The 19,799-nt window shown below is 40.0% G+C and overlaps 6 protein-coding genes and 1 non-coding gene across 11 annotated transcripts; 3 read left to right on the top strand and 4 right to left on the bottom strand.

Moving 5' to 3' along the window:
* Positions 1–238: 238 nt before the first annotated feature.
* Positions 239–2,759, top strand: pttg1 (PTTG1 regulator of sister chromatid separation, securin). Of its 5 annotated transcripts, none has more exons than XM_023398024.2 (6): positions 239–316; positions 925–1,017; positions 1,126–1,265; positions 1,403–1,484; positions 1,867–2,028; positions 2,605–2,759. In XM_023398024.2, exons 2-6 carry the CDS (start codon positions 930–932, stop codon positions 2,685–2,687), a joined length of 555 nt encoding a protein of 184 aa, XP_023253792.1. In that variant the 5' UTR covers positions 239–316; positions 925–929; the 3' UTR covers positions 2,688–2,759. The 5 variants fall into 5 exon arrangements, with proteins under 5 accessions (XP_023253792.1, XP_023253789.1, XP_023253790.1 ...); XM_023398021.2 differs by having other exon boundaries at positions 1,867–2,046; XM_023398022.2 differs by having other exon boundaries at positions 251–341; positions 1,867–2,046.
* Positions 2,760–2,899: 140 nt separating this feature from the next.
* On the top strand, positions 2,900–5,133 carry sowahd (sosondowah ankyrin repeat domain family d). Its single transcript, XM_023398163.2, has 2 exons — positions 2,900–3,142; positions 3,394–5,133. The coding sequence occupies exon 2, from the start codon at positions 3,516–3,518 to the stop codon at positions 4,527–4,529; it is 1,014 nt and encodes a 337-aa protein (XP_023253931.1). The 5' UTR covers positions 2,900–3,142; positions 3,394–3,515; the 3' UTR covers positions 4,530–5,133.
* Positions 5,134–5,409: 276 nt separating this feature from the next.
* On the bottom strand, positions 5,410–8,433 carry rpl39 (ribosomal protein L39). Its single transcript, XM_023398164.2, has 3 exons — positions 8,315–8,433; positions 7,900–8,003; positions 5,410–5,594 (listed from the first exon to the last, which is right to left on the bottom strand). Exons 1-3 carry the CDS (start codon positions 8,315–8,317, stop codon positions 5,546–5,548), a joined length of 156 nt encoding a protein of 51 aa, XP_023253932.1. The 5' UTR covers positions 8,318–8,433; the 3' UTR covers positions 5,410–5,545.
* On the bottom strand, positions 6,591–6,724 carry LOC111648334 (small nucleolar RNA SNORA69). The gene has a single exon (XR_002760111.1). It is a non-coding gene; the product is annotated as a small nucleolar RNA SNORA69 (small nucleolar RNA).
* An 830-nt stretch (positions 8,434–9,263) lies between the features above and the next one.
* Positions 9,264–12,806, bottom strand: upf3b (UPF3B regulator of nonsense mediated mRNA decay). The gene is made up of 10 exons (XM_023398169.2): positions 12,564–12,806; positions 12,190–12,296; positions 11,994–12,100; positions 11,794–11,892; positions 11,450–11,560; positions 11,305–11,348; positions 11,009–11,197; positions 10,756–10,913; positions 10,353–10,674; positions 9,264–10,261 (listed from the first exon to the last, which is right to left on the bottom strand). Exons 1-10 carry the CDS (start codon positions 12,672–12,674, stop codon positions 10,124–10,126), a joined length of 1,386 nt encoding a protein of 461 aa, XP_023253937.1. The 5' UTR covers positions 12,675–12,806; the 3' UTR covers positions 9,264–10,123.
* Positions 12,807–13,390: 584 nt separating this feature from the next.
* On the top strand, positions 13,391–15,179 carry ndufa1 (NADH:ubiquinone oxidoreductase subunit A1). Its single transcript, XM_023398000.2, has 3 exons — positions 13,391–13,635; positions 13,755–13,844; positions 15,086–15,179. Exons 1-3 carry the CDS (start codon positions 13,534–13,536, stop codon positions 15,104–15,106), a joined length of 213 nt encoding a protein of 70 aa, XP_023253768.1. The 5' UTR covers positions 13,391–13,533; the 3' UTR covers positions 15,107–15,179.
* A 374-nt stretch (positions 15,180–15,553) lies between these two features.
* On the bottom strand, positions 15,554–19,558 carry nkap (NFKB activating protein). Its single transcript, XM_023398175.2, has 8 exons — positions 18,973–19,558; positions 18,485–18,565; positions 18,252–18,316; positions 18,066–18,161; positions 17,930–17,972; positions 17,646–17,846; positions 16,653–16,802; positions 15,554–16,352 (listed from the first exon to the last, which is right to left on the bottom strand). Exons 1-8 carry the CDS (start codon positions 19,419–19,421, stop codon positions 16,178–16,180), a joined length of 1,260 nt encoding a protein of 419 aa, XP_023253943.1. The 5' UTR covers positions 19,422–19,558; the 3' UTR covers positions 15,554–16,177.
* Positions 19,559–19,799: the final 241 nt, after the last annotated feature.

Raw genomic sequence — 19,799 nt, 5'->3', positions numbered from 1 at the left:
AAAGAGTAGTAAGGTCTTTATTGATCGATGAGGAGGAATATGTTTTCAAATAGATATTATTTATCTACCTATGTTTTGGTTATATAAAGTGTCAATTATTGGAGATATTGATATATCATTGTATATTATTTATAATAAAATGGCAACACAGTTTGAGAAACGCCCATCGAAGTCATTTTATGTTACAGCGACCAATAGGACGACGGCAACGAATTTAAAAAGGAAACGCGGTGGCTGGTCAACGTCACAGCTTCATATGAAAACAACTCTCTGATCTCTCAACAAGCAGCAGCCAGCGTCGCTCAGCACAGCTACGGTAAACTTAACAGCGGTGTATCAAGGTTATTGTTGCATTTCTCAACACTTTTACTTCATACCAGTAAGTTTTACTAACCAGCGAATCTGCCACGCGACTAACGTTAACTAGCTAACTGATATTCGGCTTGATTACGAAAATCAACGGTTGATTAACTTGACCGAATTAAACTGACTTTGAGCCAATCGAAGTTAACCTCAATAAAGTCTTAAATGGCAGCGGATTTGTTATGTTTACGGTTGGCTTTTTAAAACTAGTTAAAACGCCTCTTCTAAACTGCTTGTAACAGTATGGTGCTGGCTAGCCACAAATGTTACCCTATGTTTGCAAAAATCACACAGACTTTGTATCACGTTTCTTTAGTCGCTGCCATGTCAAAACATCTAACTGTGCTAAAGGCAGGACATGCAGCAAGACAGTAGCGTGAAGTTAAATGGAAAAACCTGGATAAAGACGAGACAACGAGCTTGTATCTCAGCAGATTGGAAGCTCATTACTAATGTTAGCCAGCAACAACTATTACCTGCCAGATTGGCCATTAGTGTCAGTGCTCTTTACTGTTACTTGCATGTTGGGGGTGAGATGCTAATATCAGCTTGTGTTCTCAGATACAATGGCCAACATAATCTTTGCAGAGCAGGAAAATGCACATCTCCACGCACCTACACTGAAGATGAGACAGCGACTTCAGTCTGCCCCAGGTATGAAAATACCAATGTTGTGCTCAGATTTTTTTTTTTTTTTTTCTTAAAGCAGTCATATTGGTCTGTGAATAGATATGCAATATCCTGTGTTCTTTGTCCCAACAGAGAAACTTTTGAAATCTCCTATGATTGCCAAAACCTTAAACACTCCTCTGCCATCTGGTCGTAAGGCTTTTGGTGCTGTCAACAAAAAAAACCTGACCCCGGCTCTCAATGCACAAGAGAAGAAACTACTAAAGTCACAGGTCGGAATAACCCATCATCTATTAATTTAATATTTATTATTGATTTTATTAATTAAAACTAATGGCAGGCTGTGAAGTAACCCATTTGCTCTATACCTCAAACTATAGATGCACTAACACTATATTTTGTTCCACAGGAAACCCAAGTCAATAATGCTGCTCAGACCAAAGCGGAGGAATATCCAGAAATTGAGAAGTTCATCCCTTATGACCCATTAGGTAAAGGTCACCTTCACTAGTAACAGTTTCACAGTTGAGCTCGTTTTCCTTTTTGATTCTACCAAAGGTCATATTTTACAGTAATACAAGTTCATAGATGAGCATTAGATGAAAAATGCTCAGAAATTACATAATGTGTAAATCCCACTGCAGCATCACATTGGCTTTGTCCATTAACGGTTTATTCCCTCAGGACTCAGCCCATTGATACTAATCTGTGGTGGCTGTACAAGAAAACTTGCACATGCCAAATGCAATTTGTTAATGATGACATGTATAAGCCTCATTCACCCTTGGTGTGGCTTTTTTCCTCTCCTTTGACTCGTACTTTAAACCATTGGTTTTGCTAATGTGTTGTTTCCCCCCCCCCCCCCCCCCGTAGAGTTTGTGAAGTACAGCATACCCGAAGACCTGGTTTGTGTCAGTGGCTTTGCGCTTCCTGGATTGGCCCGTTTCCCACAGGCTCCACATCTCTGTGAGGAGGACCTGGAAAAGTTTGCTCCTCTCCCAGACTTGTCACCTGTAAAGATGCCAAAACGTTCAGGTATCAAAGTCCTATTAGGTGTGTGTGTGATTTATTGTGTGTATTTCATGTTACTCAACCCTTGTAAAGCAGAGTTATAGGTTGGTTCATCCATTTTACAATCATTTTGTCATGTTTTGGACATTGCTGCTGCAACTGTAGTACAAAGGAGTTGAATGGTGTTGCTTAACTGCATTAAAAAATAACCAGCAAATTTCCTCAATGATCCTGGTTACTGTGGATAATCCAGGTCCATGTTTAAGTTTTCACTTTGTCTCAAATTAATGGTCCCATGCATGTTTGTTAAACCAACAAAATTGCGTTTATTCTATCTTCAAACACTGTACCTCAAAACTGGGGACAATAGCAGAAACTATTATGTGGCGTAATAGTTAAAAACAGTGAAATGTTATCCTGCTATGAATGAAGGCCACATTTACAAATAAGAGCCACATTTGGAAAAACAATTTGCAGCACTCTTTAATATGTGACTACTGTCTGGCAACTGTGGTTTAAGTATTGGGCACAGGTTGGAAACTACAATTATCATTAACTAAAGTTATCATTAACCTACTGTATCATTAACTTCTCTTCCAGATTATTGCTCAGAGCTGGATGCCTTTCTTCAAACACTTGATGAGCTGACTATTGAGCTTCCCCCAGAATCCATTACTGACTGAATGTAAATGCATGTGTTTTTTTTTGTTATGACTACATTTTTATTTTCACTGAAATAAAGTTGTTTTTATGTATCCCTGCTGTCTACTTTATTTGCATTGATCCAGTCTGAAGCTCAGCTTTTTAGTGACAGTCTGTAAAAGTAGCAAGGAAATGTTCAGTGCATTACTTCCTGCTTTTTTTGAAGTCCATCAGTGGTCACATGTGAGGGATTCTCGTCATTGGTTTTTCCAGAGATTAGAATGAACTTTGTCTCGGTTCCTCTTGTTAACGAAAGAAGAATTTCGCATTGAATCTGTGCCTCAATATTTGGGATAACTATTTAAAATAACGATTCTTATACTTATCAGTTTGCATATAATGCTAGCGGGGACTGAAACGCTGACTGGCTGATACAGTTCGGGTGTGTGTGTGTGCTTTTATAAGCGAGTCGGTATGCGCCTTGGACAGAGAACAGGTGAGTAACATTGAACGGGCAGCCTGAAGTCTGAAACGGGCGACTCGGTGCAACAAATGTAAACTGTAAAAATGTTATGGGATTAAAAGGAATAAAATGAACGTATCTTATTGGCAAAATTAGGAACTTCCTCTATCTGCATTAAGACGCTTAAAATAGTGGTGCATTAATGAAATGTTTTAGACCTGTGTGTATGTATATATATATATATATATATACTTTAAAAATAAACTTTATCTCCCATGGTGCAGGGAGTGAATCCAGCGGAATGGAGGGAAACCGTCCCCAGGCTATAATTTGACACAATCTTCAGGGTGTTGTCTAAATAAAAGGAAGTAGCCTTGAACTCCTCGTGCACGGAGAGCCAAGCAGTATGTATGAGAGCAGATCGGATGATGCTGGATGTGACTCAACTGGATCCGAACCAGCTGTCAGCGATGCCGACGCCCACGGCAGCAGGACACTCACACAGCGCTCTGTTGTGGAGCGACTGTCGAGAAATGGCATGCAGGTCATGCCCAGTGCTTTCGAGCGTAGGTCGAGGCTGCAGAGGCAGCAAGAAGTCGCTGACGGCTCCACACCGGGAGGTCTGCAGAGAGAGGCTTCGGAGAGAGGGTCGCTCACACCCGCTATGCGTAAGAAATACCTCAAAGAGTTGCTTTTGAGCAACCCATCACACAGCGGGTTTAGCAGCGTACTGTCCTCACAAAGTCAGAGCGTGTCCTCCGAGCAGGACGCACGCTGGGCTTTGTATCCGATGGAGCACGCATGGATGCTGTCTGCGGTGGAGGGAAACTATGAGACCATCCTGGAGTTCATCTCTGAGGACCCCCATTTGTTAACCAGGAAGGATTTTATCAGCGGGTACTCAGTCCTGCACTGGTTGGCCAAGAGAGGACAGGACGAGACCCTGCTCAAACTTTTGCGTTACTCTGAGGGTGCGGGGATCCCTGTGAATGTGAACCTGCGGGGAAGCGGCGGCCTCACACCGCTGCACGTCGCCAGTATGCAAGGACAGTACATGATCATCAAGCTGTTGGTCGGAGCTTTCGGTGCCAACGTCGATGCGATGGACTACAACGGGAAAAGAGCCTGGCAGTATCTGCGGGCAGACGCCCCGCCGGAGATGAAGGAGCTGCTTGGGGCCTGGGATGATGAGCACAGCTGCGGATGTGCGCAAAATGTCAACAGAAACGTCAACAACAACAACAGCAGCAGCAGCAGCAGCAGCAGCTCTGGCGCAATGAACTTGACCGCACATGATGAGGTCGATGCTGGACAGACAGATCAAGTGAACTTCTTTGACCGGACTAAGAGAGGCAGCTGGAGATTTGGGTCTTTAAGGAAGCTGCTGCCCTCGTTTTCATTTCTTGGAAACAAAAGCTGATATATTCAATAATCTGCATTATTCCCCAGCTTGTGGTTGCAAACCTGGGTCGAGGGGTCACAATCTCCTTACCAAGTCATTTACTTGCAGTTTGAGTCCTTAAAAGCGAATATTCCTTTTCTTCGTGTGTAAATGTTTCCTGTATTTTCGAAGATCAAGTTTTTCCTTCATTCCAGAGCAGCAACCTGTCTTTTTTTTTTAATATACAAAAACAGAGAAACTCATTTCTGCTAACCTTTTATTGGAAACAGAAATGGCTACTGTACTTGGAGATGTTTATTAATCATAGACTTGATAAAATGGAGATCAAGTAACAAATACTCAATACTGTCACCTCTAAAAATTGAACAATGTAAGAAGGAAAACTGAGCATAACTCATGTTCACACTGAAGCCATAACTGATGAGGGGTCACTAAGTAGACAACTATCTGCAGAGATCTCAAGCTAAAGTTTGGGAACCACTGCTTCTCCAGGATAATCCAGTTCGAATACTGCTTTCCAGAGAATCTAAAAATACTGTCATAACCCTGTAAATAAGAAACCTTTATTTTGCATTTAATAAAAAAAACAAAACCCACTGAACCTAACTTTAATGAAATACCATATATTCTGAATTTATTTTATTTCATTTTGTGCTACTGCCCCAGTTCTGTCCGTTAACAGTTTTAATATTAGTAGTTGCTGATGTGGCCATGTTTTTTCCAGTTTGAGCACTTTCAGTAAACAGTTTGTCTTGCTACTACAGTAGGCTTCTTGAATAGCAGAGCTGTCAGCATTACACCCACCATGTGATGTTTGGTTTGACTCAACAACAAAAAAAAAAAAAAACCTGCCTGTAAATGGATAGTTCAGGGGGAAGAGACCAGACAACAGCTACAATTCAAGTTTGATCACAGATCTTTTATTATCAAACATGACGAGATAACATGGCTCCCTCCCTGCGGTCGGGCCCAGCAGCTGGAGGTCCTGGCAGATGTTGGGATGGAGGGACACTGGGATCCAAGGATCCTCATGTTTACAGGCCGAGCTTGGTCCTCCTCCAGTGTCTCCTCTTGGAGTTGTACCTGAAATGAAACAATGTAAAAGACAAAACTTGTCAAGAACATTTGGATTTTCACAAAGGCAAAAAACAAAAACTAAGCTAACTGACAACTTTAATTTTATACACCAAAAACACCACTTCTGTCCAACACGAAAAACCTCCTTCCCAGTAAGAAAAAAGTAAAAATAACTGTGCTGCCCGTTTTTTTTTAATGCAAGTTAATTTTATCATCTCAGCAATTCATTTTCCGGCCAGCAACTATTTATGGAGACACCAAAGGAAATGCTCAAATGCAATAAAGTTTTCACAAACATAACAGGGAAAATTTTAAATTCACCATTCACCTCAGTTTGAATCAATTTATTCTGACCTGGTGGCTAGTACAAACAAACAACTGTTAATCTGAGATGAAGGGTGAAAAATAAAGCTCGTCATATATTTGAAGTGATTAAACACAGTTCTGCATCATGAGCTGTATAAGACAACGATGCAGACATAGCAACTTGTTGCAATCACCTCTGAAGTCTGTTGGTTGTGCAATTCTTGCCATTAAGCTTTATTTCATCAGTGAATACTAAACTAAAGGATACAATGCACCTGAATCATTACCCCCAAAATGTGAAGACTGAATAGTACAAAACTACCAAGCACATCCAGATAAGGAAATTACCTTGGGACCTTAAATTAAGGTCAGGTTCAGTTGAAACCATGCAAATTCTGTTGATGCTGCTCTAGTTTCAGAGGCCACAAACCAACCACATCTGATGCTGTGTAATAAGTATTTAGTCACTGCAAAGATTGATGATTCTTTAGTGAATGTAAAATGCTTAAAAATCTACTTGTAGATCCCTTTTGAAGAAACAGTTACAACTACAACTGACTGTCCACCGTCACTAAATCACTGCAACAATTACGAGAATAGTTCCCGACCATAGTAATTACAGATACAAGCTGATACCAGGGAAATGCTTCAGGATGGCAATTAAGTGGGCAAATCAGATGTTTGAGCAAACAGTGCAATGTTCAGCTACAGAGCTTCCTCATCACCAACACAGTGAGGAGTAGTAAGAGCTCCACAGCAGAAAGATGCTCTCAGCAGGGTTAATGACAGCACTCTACTGCAATGAAGTGCTGCAATTGCAGACCTGCTTTACATGACATGGACTTCCTGTATTAGTCACTGAGTCATACATATTTGCACTTAATGATAATGTATAGACAATTTAGCAATACTGAAGTGCATTTAAAAAAAAAAATCAAAAAAAAAAAACATTAAAACAGACACCAAACTCTCAGGTAGAAGATTTCACCTCCACACTCCCTACAGCTTTTTCAATGCATGTTAAAATCTTACTGCTGAAATTATTCATAAAGTGAGTGTTAATTGCAAGTAAATATAGCAGTGCAAGTTTAATAGGTCTACCAAGCTTAACTATTGCATGCAGTCTAACACAGCTGTGCAATAAAGCCTACTGTGATGGTGGTTAAACTGTGAATGTTCAATTTATGGCTATTTTGAAAGTCTGACTGCTGAATAATGCCTCCTCTAAAATTAACATTAAGTTTACCACACACACACCTCTTAACTGTTTCAAGAAAAACTGACTTAAATCCTTAATGAGGGTAGGGTTTACTGCAGTGCTGATTTACCAGAATGCATTAACGTAAGCTAAGTGTTCCTCAGAAACAATACAAGTGTAGTAGTGTGAGTGTAAGTGGATGAATACATTTAGAACTTATGCAGAAGTGACTTGTTTAATCAATGTAAAAAAAACAGGCAAAAAAAAGTTTAAAATTTTGCACAAGGTTTGTATTTTGCATACAGGAGTTAAATGATTAGTATTAAAGTAGGAGGGAAAACCAAAAGGGCCAATGCATTCTACAGTTACCACATTTTTTCAGTACTTCCCAGCAGGACACACCAATAACTCCTAATTAAGTTAGTGATTCATCAATACCTTAACCAGTTAAATTTAGTAAGGCAACACAATTTTTCTCCAAACCAATACTTTTCCATAAGTGGACAAGCTTCCTGGCTACTGCAGATAGATGAGTGTTTGCTACGGGTCTGATGATTTTGACTAAAACAAAAAAAAGGCAACAATCTTACTTTTAGTTTTTACGTCTGCAGATACAAAGACATTTATAACTAACTTTAAAGCTGAATTCTGCAGAGTCTGGAGTTGACCCATAGATGTTTGACTCAGTGAAAAGGCCACTGCTTACTTTCCATGCATAGCAGCTACTTTTCATCAGGCACACAGTACAGCAAATACAGAAGACAAAAAATACACACACACACACACACACACACAGAGTAAACTTACCTGATCTTGTTGCCAGTTTTCATTCTGATCCACTGAGGAATCGGCCTGTTCTGTTTCTGCTTCTTAGCGAGGAAACGCTTGATCCTGAAAGTCTTGTGGGACGACTAAGAACAACAAAAAGCTCCATTAACACAATGTCATCACATTAACAACTTTTCAACCCAAAGCCACATCTTTACCTTTTCAAACTGACGTATTTACATCATTTGCAGAGAGAAACTGAACCTAACATGCGTAGCACGGCATAGAAGCTAACAGCTAACATCAAGTAACCGTTTTAACACGCTCATACGCCATCACTTCAGACAAACATACACACTTATAAGGCACCACTGAGATATTTATTAAACACTTGAAGTATCGGTGGTGGTTTACAGGGGTTTCTGACATGGATGTTTAAAGATTTTGTATTTACCATTTTGTCCACTGTCCTTTCCCCACTATGGCAGTGGTCGAAGAGAGAGAAGGAAGTGACGCGGGCGCTTTTATCCAATCAGCGCCCAGAGAACGGACTGTGCCGTCTGCAGACAGCGACACCTACTGGAGGCTTCTTTACATTCAGCTCAGCAGCTGAGGCGTCACCTGCTGCATGTCTCGCCTCAAGCTCCCGGATCCCTCATTTGTTAAAGAAATTAATCTGGTGAGAGGAGGGAAGAAGAATTAAATGCTTTACTTAAGCAGAAGTAGTAATACCATGCGGTAATAATACTCCATTACAAGTAAAAGTGCTGCATTGAAAATGTTATTGAAGTCAAAGTACACACGGAAATATAGTCAGGAAAATGAGAAATATCCCGTGTTACTATGGGTGCAATCAGCGGATGCGGCCATGCAGGCGATGGGTGCTGTATTTTATACACTGTGGCGATGATGTAGATGCATTGTAAATAGACCACGTTTCATACCCCTCCAACCTTTAGTGAGATAACTGGTGTCATTTGTTTTAGTATTGAGTTTATCTTGATCATTCAGTTCATTTGTGGATTTTGTTCCTACAAAATGGAGACAGCTTTAGAACAGACTGTGATGTTGGGTGTGTAATGCAATTTCCTAGGACGTTTCCTGGACATGTGTGACTATAAATCTGGAAAACAGACTGAATTACAACTTGCAGAAAATATAACAGAACACCTAACAATGAACATAAATAGTTTAGTTTGTTCATCTGAACAGGTAATTCCTTGGACTGAAGATTGAAGTCTAGTTTCAGCAGTTCGTCAGGCTTGCCTAAAGCCTCTGATTGGTGAAAGAGGTGAACAATGAAGTGCTGAAACGTTTTCAAATAAAATCTCTCCACCCTTGAGTTTTCTTGTATTTTAAACCTAGGCAACTCCCCACCAAAGAGTAAAAAAAGACACACAAGCTTAAGCAAAGACCTCTTTTATTTCCAGTCAAAAGTGGCTACTGTATGTTAGCATCACCAGCTATGATATGTTTTCATGCTGATATGTTTTCATGTTCAGTTTAGTGCATCACAGATGAATTTTTCAATGGAATTTCAGATTAGAAAAGGGGGAAGGCCACAGGTTGATCACTCTGATTGAAGTGTTCATGCAGGCATGGCTGTCACATGGCAGTCTAGTCAGAAATGGCTATTTCTCCTGTCTCCTCAGCATATATTGTTCCTGTGAGACTATTATAAGTTTATAGACCATGGAACGTTTTAATAACAGTTCTGCACATACACATACATAAGATGTCTATGTGTGCACTTCAAACTGAAAATGGCAATGATACAACAGAAATCTCTTTCAAGACGGTGTGGAAACAATATTGATGAGCTTGGCAAAGTTGACATGTTGAGTGATTGGGAAGTTTAAGACCTGCAAGGTTATTTTATACCTCCAGACTGTGATTTGGATTAACAAGTTAAAAGCTGATATTTGCAGTGTGAACAATTTCCACCAGAGAAACAATACTGAAATAAGGTCACTTTGAGTTCACATGGTCCAAGAAAGCTTTGGCTTCACCTAATGTTCCCTACAGCCAAACTCTTTCCAAAGGTTACTGTTACCTTTCCTAACAAACAAAACTAATAGAGGGTCACATTCAGGCACAAGGAGGCTCCACCCTCACACTCTGCCTCTGAGACTGGGAGAGCCAGATGTAGCCCTGCTTCAACTGCAGTGCACGTTGCCCTGAGGCACCACATCGCTGCTCTGAGCCTCACAGGCCTGTCTACCCTCTCCTCACCAAACTTAAAATGCCATAAGTAGAAATCTGCTCAGTCATCTCCTTTGTCAACCACTTTCTTGGTCTCAGTGTCTGGCTTCCTGTCAGCAGAGTTGGATTCAGCTCCTCCTCCTGTAGTACGATTGCGGCTTCTGGCCCCTGGCTGGTACAGCTGAATAGCAGGCCGATCCTGATGCACAGACAGACAACACTATTAGAAACACTAAAAAGGAAGAAATGATGGGAAATTACTTGATAATTTGAAAGACTAGAATAGTCACCTTATTTCGTAGCCGCTCTCTTTTGCCACCATCATCCTTCTTGTTGTCTTTGGCGAGCTTCTCCGGCCTCTCAAAGTGAATGGATTCTCCAACATTTTCACCCTTTTTCTTCTCCAAGGCACGGTCTTTTTCTTTTTTCACCTCATCCTCCCGCTTCCGGCACGAGTTTTCTCCATCGTGCTGTTCTCTCCTTCTCCGCCGCTCTTCGTCCTGACGCCTGATGCGCTCCTTCTCTTTCTGCCGCCGCTCCTTCTCTCGATCGCGCTCTCTGTCTCGATCTGTGTCACGCTCCCTGAACTCCTTTCGCCCGTCATCATCCGCTCTGTGTATAAAACACAAATGTTACAGTATTCTGCTCAAAGTGAGCAATGTGTTTTCAAATAAAATGACTGAAGCAACTAACTTCCTTCCCCGATCCTCCTTATTTTCAATGTTCTGGCGCCTCTTATGATCAGCACTTCCCATGGATCTGTCCTCTTTACTTGGCTTCTCTGGTTTCTTGCTCTTTTCCTTTGGCTTCTCAGGATCAGCACCTTCACCTCTGTCTGGCTTCTTCAAGAGCTACACAGTTGAACATAAAGAGATATCAGATCATAATGAAATATTGGAAATTAAACACAGTTGTAAACTGCTACACTCCACTGCAGCACACGCACCTTAATTTTTGGTTCTTCTTTAACTTGGTCCTTGTCTTTCTCCAGCGGTTTCTCAAGTCTCCTCATCTTCTCTGCCTCCTTGCGCTTCCTTCTCTCCTCCTCCCTCCACTTACGACGCTCCTCATCCCGCAGACGCTTCCGTTCAAGCTCCCTCCTCCTTCTTTCTTCTTTCTTTTCCTCCCTGATTCTCTGAATGGAAGTGTATCAGGACATGAGGTCACCCTTCATCATGCAATTTAACATAGCTAACATAACAAAAAAACATAATAGAACACCACACTGTTGTGCACATTTACCTGTTTATTCTTCAGGAAGTCCAGCAGAGGAGTAGTTTTTTTCCCTTGAAGAAAGAGAAAAGGTATGTTTAAATTATCCTTTGGACAGTGTGTCTATTTCAACATATATACAATGATGTCTCAGGTCTATTTTTAATTGACCTACCTACAAGTTCCTTTGATTTTGCCTCAATCTCTTCCAACAGGGTCTCAGGTGTTGATGTCAACTTTTCTTCATCTCCATTATAATATTCCAGGAACCGCTTGTAATCAGGATCTTAAAGAAAATGACATGCGAATACAGATACAAGATTATACACAAATAAATCAACCTGTTCTTCCTGACTTTTTTCCTCATTAAAAACTGGCAAATCTAACCATAAACATGCAGTACATGGAGCAAATGGTTGATGGTTATGCCACTAAAATATATATTCATTGAATCTAATTTCTTTATTACAATAAGGCAAAACATGCAAATTACTTTTAAATATCAGTAAATATCTTTACCTTCAGTAATTGTTCCACATTTTGCGTCCTTTTTCTTACTTCTTTTCTTGGCAGTCTTTTGAAAGGGTGCAAACTCTACAATGGCAGGATACTCCTGTCCTGTTGCAGACAAGTGATATGTGGACAAGGGTGAAGGCTCAATTCGTTACTGATAAAATCCTTAGGTTTGTTTATTTAACTCCAATTCATTATCTTCATACCTCTGTTGTCAATGAATACATATCCATCAAATCGATCTCTGAAGAGGACTATATCATCCTGATTTTTGAAATTGATGTAAGCCCTTGCGAAGAGGTGAGGGTAAAGGCTGAAAGGACAGAAGAATCATGTCATGGCAAACTATTAGAGGCGCTGGTAGTATGTTTTAAATGATGAAAAGTATTTGCAGCAACTCACCTGGTGTCGTTGGAGAAAAACTCCAGGTAGTCCAGCTCTGGGAGAGGTTGCAGCTGCTCCTCCAGCTCCTCCTTGGTCAGACTAGGTGGTAATCGCCTAATCACGATCTGGGGAAACATTATTCACAGTTGTAGTTATTAGCACAGATGTGAGAACAATCAGACTGAACAAAAGAGGGCAACAACTGGCTAATATTAACTTAAAGTTGGGTGAGAGTTAGTCTGGTTTTAACTGACTTTATCATTCACAAACTGCGTGTTAGATTTGAAAAGCACAGCCAGTCAAAAACTTGCCGTTACTTCATGAAATCATTATAAGTATTCATAACTGACTGGTTTATAGCAACCGAAGCTAACGTAGCTAGCAAGTTTCACCTTTGTCATGGCCTCTTTCTTTTCCTTGGACTTCTCCGTCTTTTCTCCATCTTCACATTTTATTTCCACTTTTTTCTCCTTCGGTCGAGTGTTTTCCTTGTCTTCCTTCATGGCTGAAACGCTACTTCGTCGCGCGGTTGAATTTCATCTCATCCCGCAGACTTGTTTACTTTTGTAGCAAGTTAGCCGGCTAGCAGCAAGCGAACTAACCGTAACTTCCTCTCTGACGGTTGGGACTGCAATTCAGTGTTCCCACCCGAGGGGAGCGCTGTAATTTAAAACGAACGTACACCATGAACTTCTAAATATGATTAAATGTATTTATTTTTTGTCAATATTATTATTTTTATTTTTTAATTTGACTGTAAGGCTATCTTTGGTTGTTTTTTTTCTATTGAAAAAAATTAAAAGGTCAGAAAAATAAAACTTCCTTTTTATTGACTGCCCTTCAAAATAAAAGGAAATGGAACTTTTGAGTAGATTATTTTGTATTGGTGGAAAGTAACTATGTACATTTCCAAATACAGTACTTAAATTCAATTTTGAATTACTCATACCTTACTTGGGCATTTCTATTTAATAACACTTTATACTTCTACTCCACTACATCTCAGAGGGTTTTTTTGCACTGTTTACTCTTTATTAACGGATATACTTTTCAAATAACAATTTTACATTTTTATGCGTCCATATCTATCACTTTTCTTTCGTTCTTGTTTTGTTACTTGTTCTGAGTTGACTTACTGTGATGTGTTGATATGTCGTCTTTTGTCAGAGCCAGAGCTGACGCTTTTCTTTTGAAAACTCCGACAGGAAGTGTTTTTTTGTTCTCTGGTAGAGGAGTTCAGGTCATCCGGGCGGTCGACATTTTGTTAGCTTCTTAGCAAAATAAACTATCGAGGGTAGTCTCGGGGCAACTTGGTTGTCCTCAAAGTTGCTCTCAGTCGTCTGACAGTTGAACTCTGTAATCATGTGGTATGAAATTCTGCCTGGCTTCGCCATCATGACCGTGTGTATGATCATTCCTGGCGTCGCCACCGCACAGATCCACAAGTTCACCAACGGAGGAAAGGTGAGAAGGATGCTGCCTGCTAATGTGGCTCTGACCGTGCTAAAAAACGGAGTGTAAATGCTGCAAGTCTGTTTTTGTACGTTCAACTGCTTTATTAAAGACTCACGTGCTCTCTGTAGGAGAAGAGAATCGCTCGGGTTCCGTGGCACTGGTATCTGATGGAGAGAGATAGGCGAGTGTCGGGATCAGGACAGTACCATGAATCCAAGGTGAGAGTCCATGTGTCAAAATCTTTTGCAAAGATGTGCATATTTTCATATGTGTATTAAAAATACACATTTTCCCTCTACCCAGCTCTGTATCGACTGTCTCCCATTCATCTATGACATTAGTTGTTTTATTAAAAATAAACAACAACAGAACAGACGAACCACACAGATGTGCTCATTTTCTAAAGACACATGCACAGTTATTGGTACGTCAGCACAATAGATAAATTGACTGGCACTCGTGAGACTTGCTTTTAACAAATAATAACACCTCTTCTGCACAGCTGACGCATACTGATGACGGAAAATAAAGTAGTATGAATCCTATAGACCGCTTTATCAGAGTTAAACTTAATACTGTGTTGAACAGGGTCACTTGGTTCAGAAATTGTATAATTTCTCATAGAAGACCACTTCATTGTAAGAAAAGTTCTCTCTAAAAGTGTGAATGGCAACTAATGTTTTCATCAGGGTAATGTTAGCACACCACTCTTACTTGTGTAAAACAATCCACACAAAATCAAAAAAGTATAATGACTTATGATATTGCAATTAGCACCTACTCCTGAACAATGAGATTACAACCTGTCATTTTTAGTTAGATCACTGAAAATCGATGCTAAAATCCCAAACGGTACAGAAGGCAGACAAAAAGTAAACAAACATGGAGATTCTTGAATGGATTATTGTATTATGAAAGTATTGAAATGTCCTGTTACTGACATGTTTTTAACTATACAATCGCATGTAAACTGACAAGAAAACATGCTTAAACAAACTTAATTACCATACCACAGCATAACCTTGTAATCAAAGGCCCTGCACACCCATACAGGTGTTAAATATTTGACTGATGAGACCTCCACTCAGGTTGCAGGTGGACAGAGCTACACTAGAAATCACTTTGAAGTCGCCAAGATTCATATTCTAGTGCAAATGTTTAGGTATAATTTGTTCCCCCTTCTCAGGCTCTAAAATACCAACAAGAGGAAATATAATATATAATAAGTGAAAATACCCTGTACTGGTGGACCAAAGGTGTGCAGGGCATAGAAAGTAGATGACATGATCCCTGTGATATATTCTCAGTCTAAGCATCACGATTTTCATACAGTAATCATTGAAACTATCACCATCAATCTAAAAAAGCAAAAACCTGGATGATGGTTCATTGGTTTATAAATTATTAGTAACATTTAAGACACTGTAGTTCTGATTAATCTTTTTTTCTTTCTCAACAGGGACTTGAGAACATCCACTGATGACCAGGAACATGAAGACCCTGATGAGAAAAAAGTTCTTTGTTGTACATTAAAGGATTATATTTAACATTCAGCTGTTCGTTTTTTCGGTCTTTTAAAGCGGTTGTTCCTGTTATCAATTAAACTGTTCCATACTGGAAATCTTTTGAGGCTTGGGTCATATGTTGAAGCTAAAAAACAACTGACAAGAGAGCGGGGTTCTAACTAAACTAATGCTTTACACCTGTTGTCGATTTTATACTTTACATCTGATAATCCAGTGTTGTACTGGAGGAATATATCAATGTCTGTTGTGAGACTCGACGTTGGTTATCATACATCCTAAATGTCTCTTCCTGGTCTTGAAAGCTGCAGTCAACTGTTGAAAGTCTAATCGTATTGTTCTGATTGAAATAAATAATTTATTATTGAAACTAATAATTGATAACTCTAAAAATGACAAATTAATCAATGATGAAAATAATAATTTTATTACAATCCTCTCGGTTACAAGAGCCAACCCTGTTGAAATACTGCCATGTCCAAAATATCACACTATTAACAGTTAAAAACAGGATCCTCCAAGGAGTTGAAAGAAATCGGAGAGGTCATTAAATTATAATCAGACTAGGAAAACAGAAAAAAACATGTCTGCTACACAAAAATATATCGATATTTTCAGACATTTCCCTCTTAGGACATCCAAAAATTAAGCTAAAATTAAACAAATTGACACTTTAAGAAGTTCGAAAGTTGGGAACGTTCATTTAAAAGAAAACCACAAGATGACTTCATAGTGAAAATTTATTTGCCATTCTCTTCGGGATGATATGCAAAAATTTACAAAAGAAAATTATAGTTGTACAGCTGAAATGAAAAACTAGTTCCAGTAGGTAAATAGGATGGAGACAAATAATACAACTAAATACTTCTCAGAGTCTCACTTCTACACATTTCTTTACAGTTAAGATCCTCCCTCCACACTGTACATTCCCCTTACGCCTCCTCCCAAAATAGACACCTGTAGTCACAGGACAAAGTAAAGGTGTCTGATAAAAGGTCATCTGAGAGCAAACTGTGGAAACGTGATGTTCACTTCTCCTCCTTGCCTTTGGTTTTCCTGTACACCATTTCCCTGAAGCTCGACAGGATCTTGCTCTCTCTCTTCCTCCTCTCCTCCTGGTTGAAAGACGCCAGAGCTCTCTTTTCATCTGCGCTGTAGATCTGGTTCTCCTTTCTCAGACGCACAGCCTCCATACGACGATGTCTGCAGGGTTACGTGTGGGAATTGGTCAGTATTACATGAAGAATAGATGGATGGTTCTTTGGTTTACATTCATTTTAACTGTGCCACAACTTCAAACGTACTATCTGAAGTTACTGGACCATTCAAAATAACTGCTTAAATATATTGAAGTTCTCAGATTTCTTCACTGAGATTTGAAATGAATAAACATATTTGTGAAGAGAGGCATCATGCTGATACTTGAAATACTGAATTGCTGCTGCACAAACCGTATCATGAGCAAGGTGACAGTTTTTAATCCGACCTCTAAGCTTCACGTACCTGCTGCCGCTCATCACATAACCAGACTTCTCAAAGTTTGCGATCTCGTCGCTGGTGAGACCGATCTCTCCTCTTCTCGGGATACGTTTTCCTGCTTTAACGTACTCTGCCATCGCAGCACCTTCACCTGGCAACAGCGCATGACCGAAACTAGAGGAAGAGAAAAATGCACTTGGTGAACAAGCTGAATGCTTTTACTTAATGAATCAGAAATGTCAAAAGTTAGTTAGTTAGTTAGTCAGGCTGCGGGATATTATATTTCCTATATGAAACAAATGTTTGAGAGTGTAGTCTCTGTGTGTATGAAATGTAAATACAGATTCTAAACTTAAACATATTGTTTGCTTTTTCTTGGCAGAGTGAAGATCGGTTCATACAGCTGCTTTTAATGTTAAGAAGCTGACTTCTAACAATTATTTGTATTATCAATAAATCTGCTGATTATTTGGTCTATAAAATGTCAGACAGCGATAAGCGCCCATCACAAGTTCCTAGAGCCCAAATTACATCTTCAAACTGTTTTGTCCAAAACCCAAAGACGTTCAGTTTACTATCACAGAAGGCCAGTTAATTTAGTGTCAATCCTCTAATTGATTAATCAACCAGTCTTTTCAGAAACAAAACACATAAAAAAAACAAACAAACGTAACAAAAACGTATTTTGTTTTCCACTGTAACAAGTGAAGCTGAAACGAATAGTTGTTCGATGGAAACTGGCCACAGTGTTTTGGACTATTTGTTGAACAGAACAAGACATCTGAAAACGTCAGCAGGAAAACTATTTTCTGGTCTTTTATAGACAAACCCATTAATTGCTTGATCGAGTAAATAATTGGAAGATTAATCAGAAATGAAAATAACTTACCTGTAGCCCAATATACAAATATAGAGGCTAGACCTACGTTTTTCTAACAGTGCTGTGTTTTTGTTGTGAACACTTTAATCACAACGGCGTAAACTGCAAGAAGAGGAGTGGATGTCAAACAGACTCACTCCAAAGGCCTGTCGTCCTGGGACATATGGGTGAGTGGAGCTTCAGGGCCGACCATGTGCTCGTCCATGCAGGTCTTCTCCACCCACATCACCCCATTGGGATCCTCCTCTTCCTCCTCCTCCTCCTCAGACTCCTCGCTGCTGGACTCACTGGACTCCTTACGACTCTTCTTCGCCTTCTTCTTCTTGGACTTCTTGGACCTGTTAGGAAACATGTGATGCTTGGTTAAAATCACTTCCTCCCCCTCTGTTTGAGTGAAGCACGTAGTTGCATTCACACTTACTTTTTGCTCTTCTTTTTCTTTTTCTTCTTCTTTATTTCTTCTTCTGCAAGATAAAAATGTGACAGCTCAGCTTATAAATGTGATGAAACCGACTGTTTTGAGCTTTAATAAATGAATGTAACTATGACTGTCTCACCATCTGACTCTGACTCCAGCTCACTGTCCTCGGAGTGCTTTTTGTTCTTTTTCTTCTTGGATTTCTTCTTCTTCTTCTTTTTCTTCTTCTTCTCTTCTGTTAATGACAGACAGGATTCTTTGTAAATTCAATCGATACACCATGTCACTTCAATTTATTAATGTTCCCACACTTCACAGGCAGTACCTTCTGAGCTTGACTCTGAACTGCTGTTTTTCTCATCTTCTTCAACTGGTGTGAATTCATCAGAGCTGGTAGAAACAAAATAAGAAAAATGTGACGTACAGAGGGGTGATCATCCGCTGTGAGTACAGTACTGGAGAGAAAATTACACTTTTAAACCAGCAAGTCTCATACTCCTCCAAAAACAATATCATACACTGAATATGTTTCTTATGATGGAGAGATTCTTCACTTACTCTGGTTCTTTCACTCTTGGTGAATATCCCCACACTTCAGGACAACCCAACTCACCGATCCTCTCCCTCTCTTGAAGGCGCCTGTAACATACAGACAAACAGATGTAGTTATCTAGACAATATGGGGAAAAAACCTTTCAAGCAACATATCAATATCAATTCCTATATTCACTTAAAACCTAAATAATGTATCTTTTTATGGATCAGCAGTAGGGAAGTTCAGCAATTTAACATTAGCAATGTCAGACAATATCCATATTGATATTGTGATACTGATTTCAACCATACTGTCTAGTCCTAAATGGCAATTTAAGATCTAGTTTATTACACAATGTTTTAACATATCCCTTTAGGTTAGGGGTAAATCATCCCAGTGTTGTAATCACTGGGATTACAACTGCTATTGACTGTTTGAAATACATTGTTTTTTACCTGGCAAGGTAAATTGACCCTTTAATAACTAATCGATAAAATAATATTTGGTTTACCTGGCGATAAAGGCTTCTTGTCTCTGTCTCTGAGCGTCGTCCCGCTGCTGTTCGTAGTAGTATTCATCTCTAAAGCTGCCGTGTTTTCCCGGAGCGTCCCGCTGCTCGGACCAGTGGTTGTGACTGCTGCTGTTGTTGTTGGAGGTGTTGTTGTGACGCTCCCTGGACCGGGACCGGGACCGAGACCGGGACCGACTGCGACGAGGGCTTCCTATACGAATCCGTCTGATGTTTCTCGCCTCTCGGAATCGACGCTCCCGCTCCTCGCGTTCCCGCTCCCTGTTCCGCGGCTTCGGGAGTTTGGGCCCAAAGCTGTCCGGGGACAGGCTCCGCTCGAGGCTGTCGCTGCGATTGCGGCTGCGGGAGCGGGAGCGAGTCCGGGGTCTCCGAGCCCGAGGACTCCGAGGCCCGCAGCCGCCGTCGGAGCTCGACCTATCCGACAGAGGCATACCGACCGACCGCTTTAGATTTAAACGCCACAAACAAAAGTTTAAAAACTGTATTTAGAGGAAGGTATGTAGACAAATTCACAAACTGCGATCCTGTGTTTTCCCTTTTCCTATGTACGCAAGCAAAACAAGCGTCCGTCCCCTAATAGAAACCGGGTCTTCATAACCATGCAATACACATAGTTCCGCTTCTACTGTGTTATAAAATATTTTAGTTTATCAGTAATGAAATAAATATATACAAACAAAAATAGGTATAATTACACACTTAAAAGATTTCCTTATTATTTCGATTTTATTTAACCCTAAAGAAAATACCAATTACTTGTTTATATCATGACGTTACAAATGCAACCTTGTGTCAGATGAGCATAATAA

Source organism: Seriola lalandi, unplaced genomic scaffold (assembly GCF_002814215.2).
Source record: "Seriola lalandi dorsalis isolate HSWRI2012SDOR001 ecotype SW California unplaced genomic scaffold, Sedor1 jcf7180002054972, whole genome shotgun sequence".
Classification (NCBI taxonomy): Eukaryota; Metazoa; Chordata; class Actinopteri; order Carangiformes; family Carangidae; genus Seriola; species Seriola lalandi.
The sequence above is the reverse complement of the archived record's forward strand: the minus strand, read 5'-3'. Positions and strand labels throughout refer to the sequence as shown.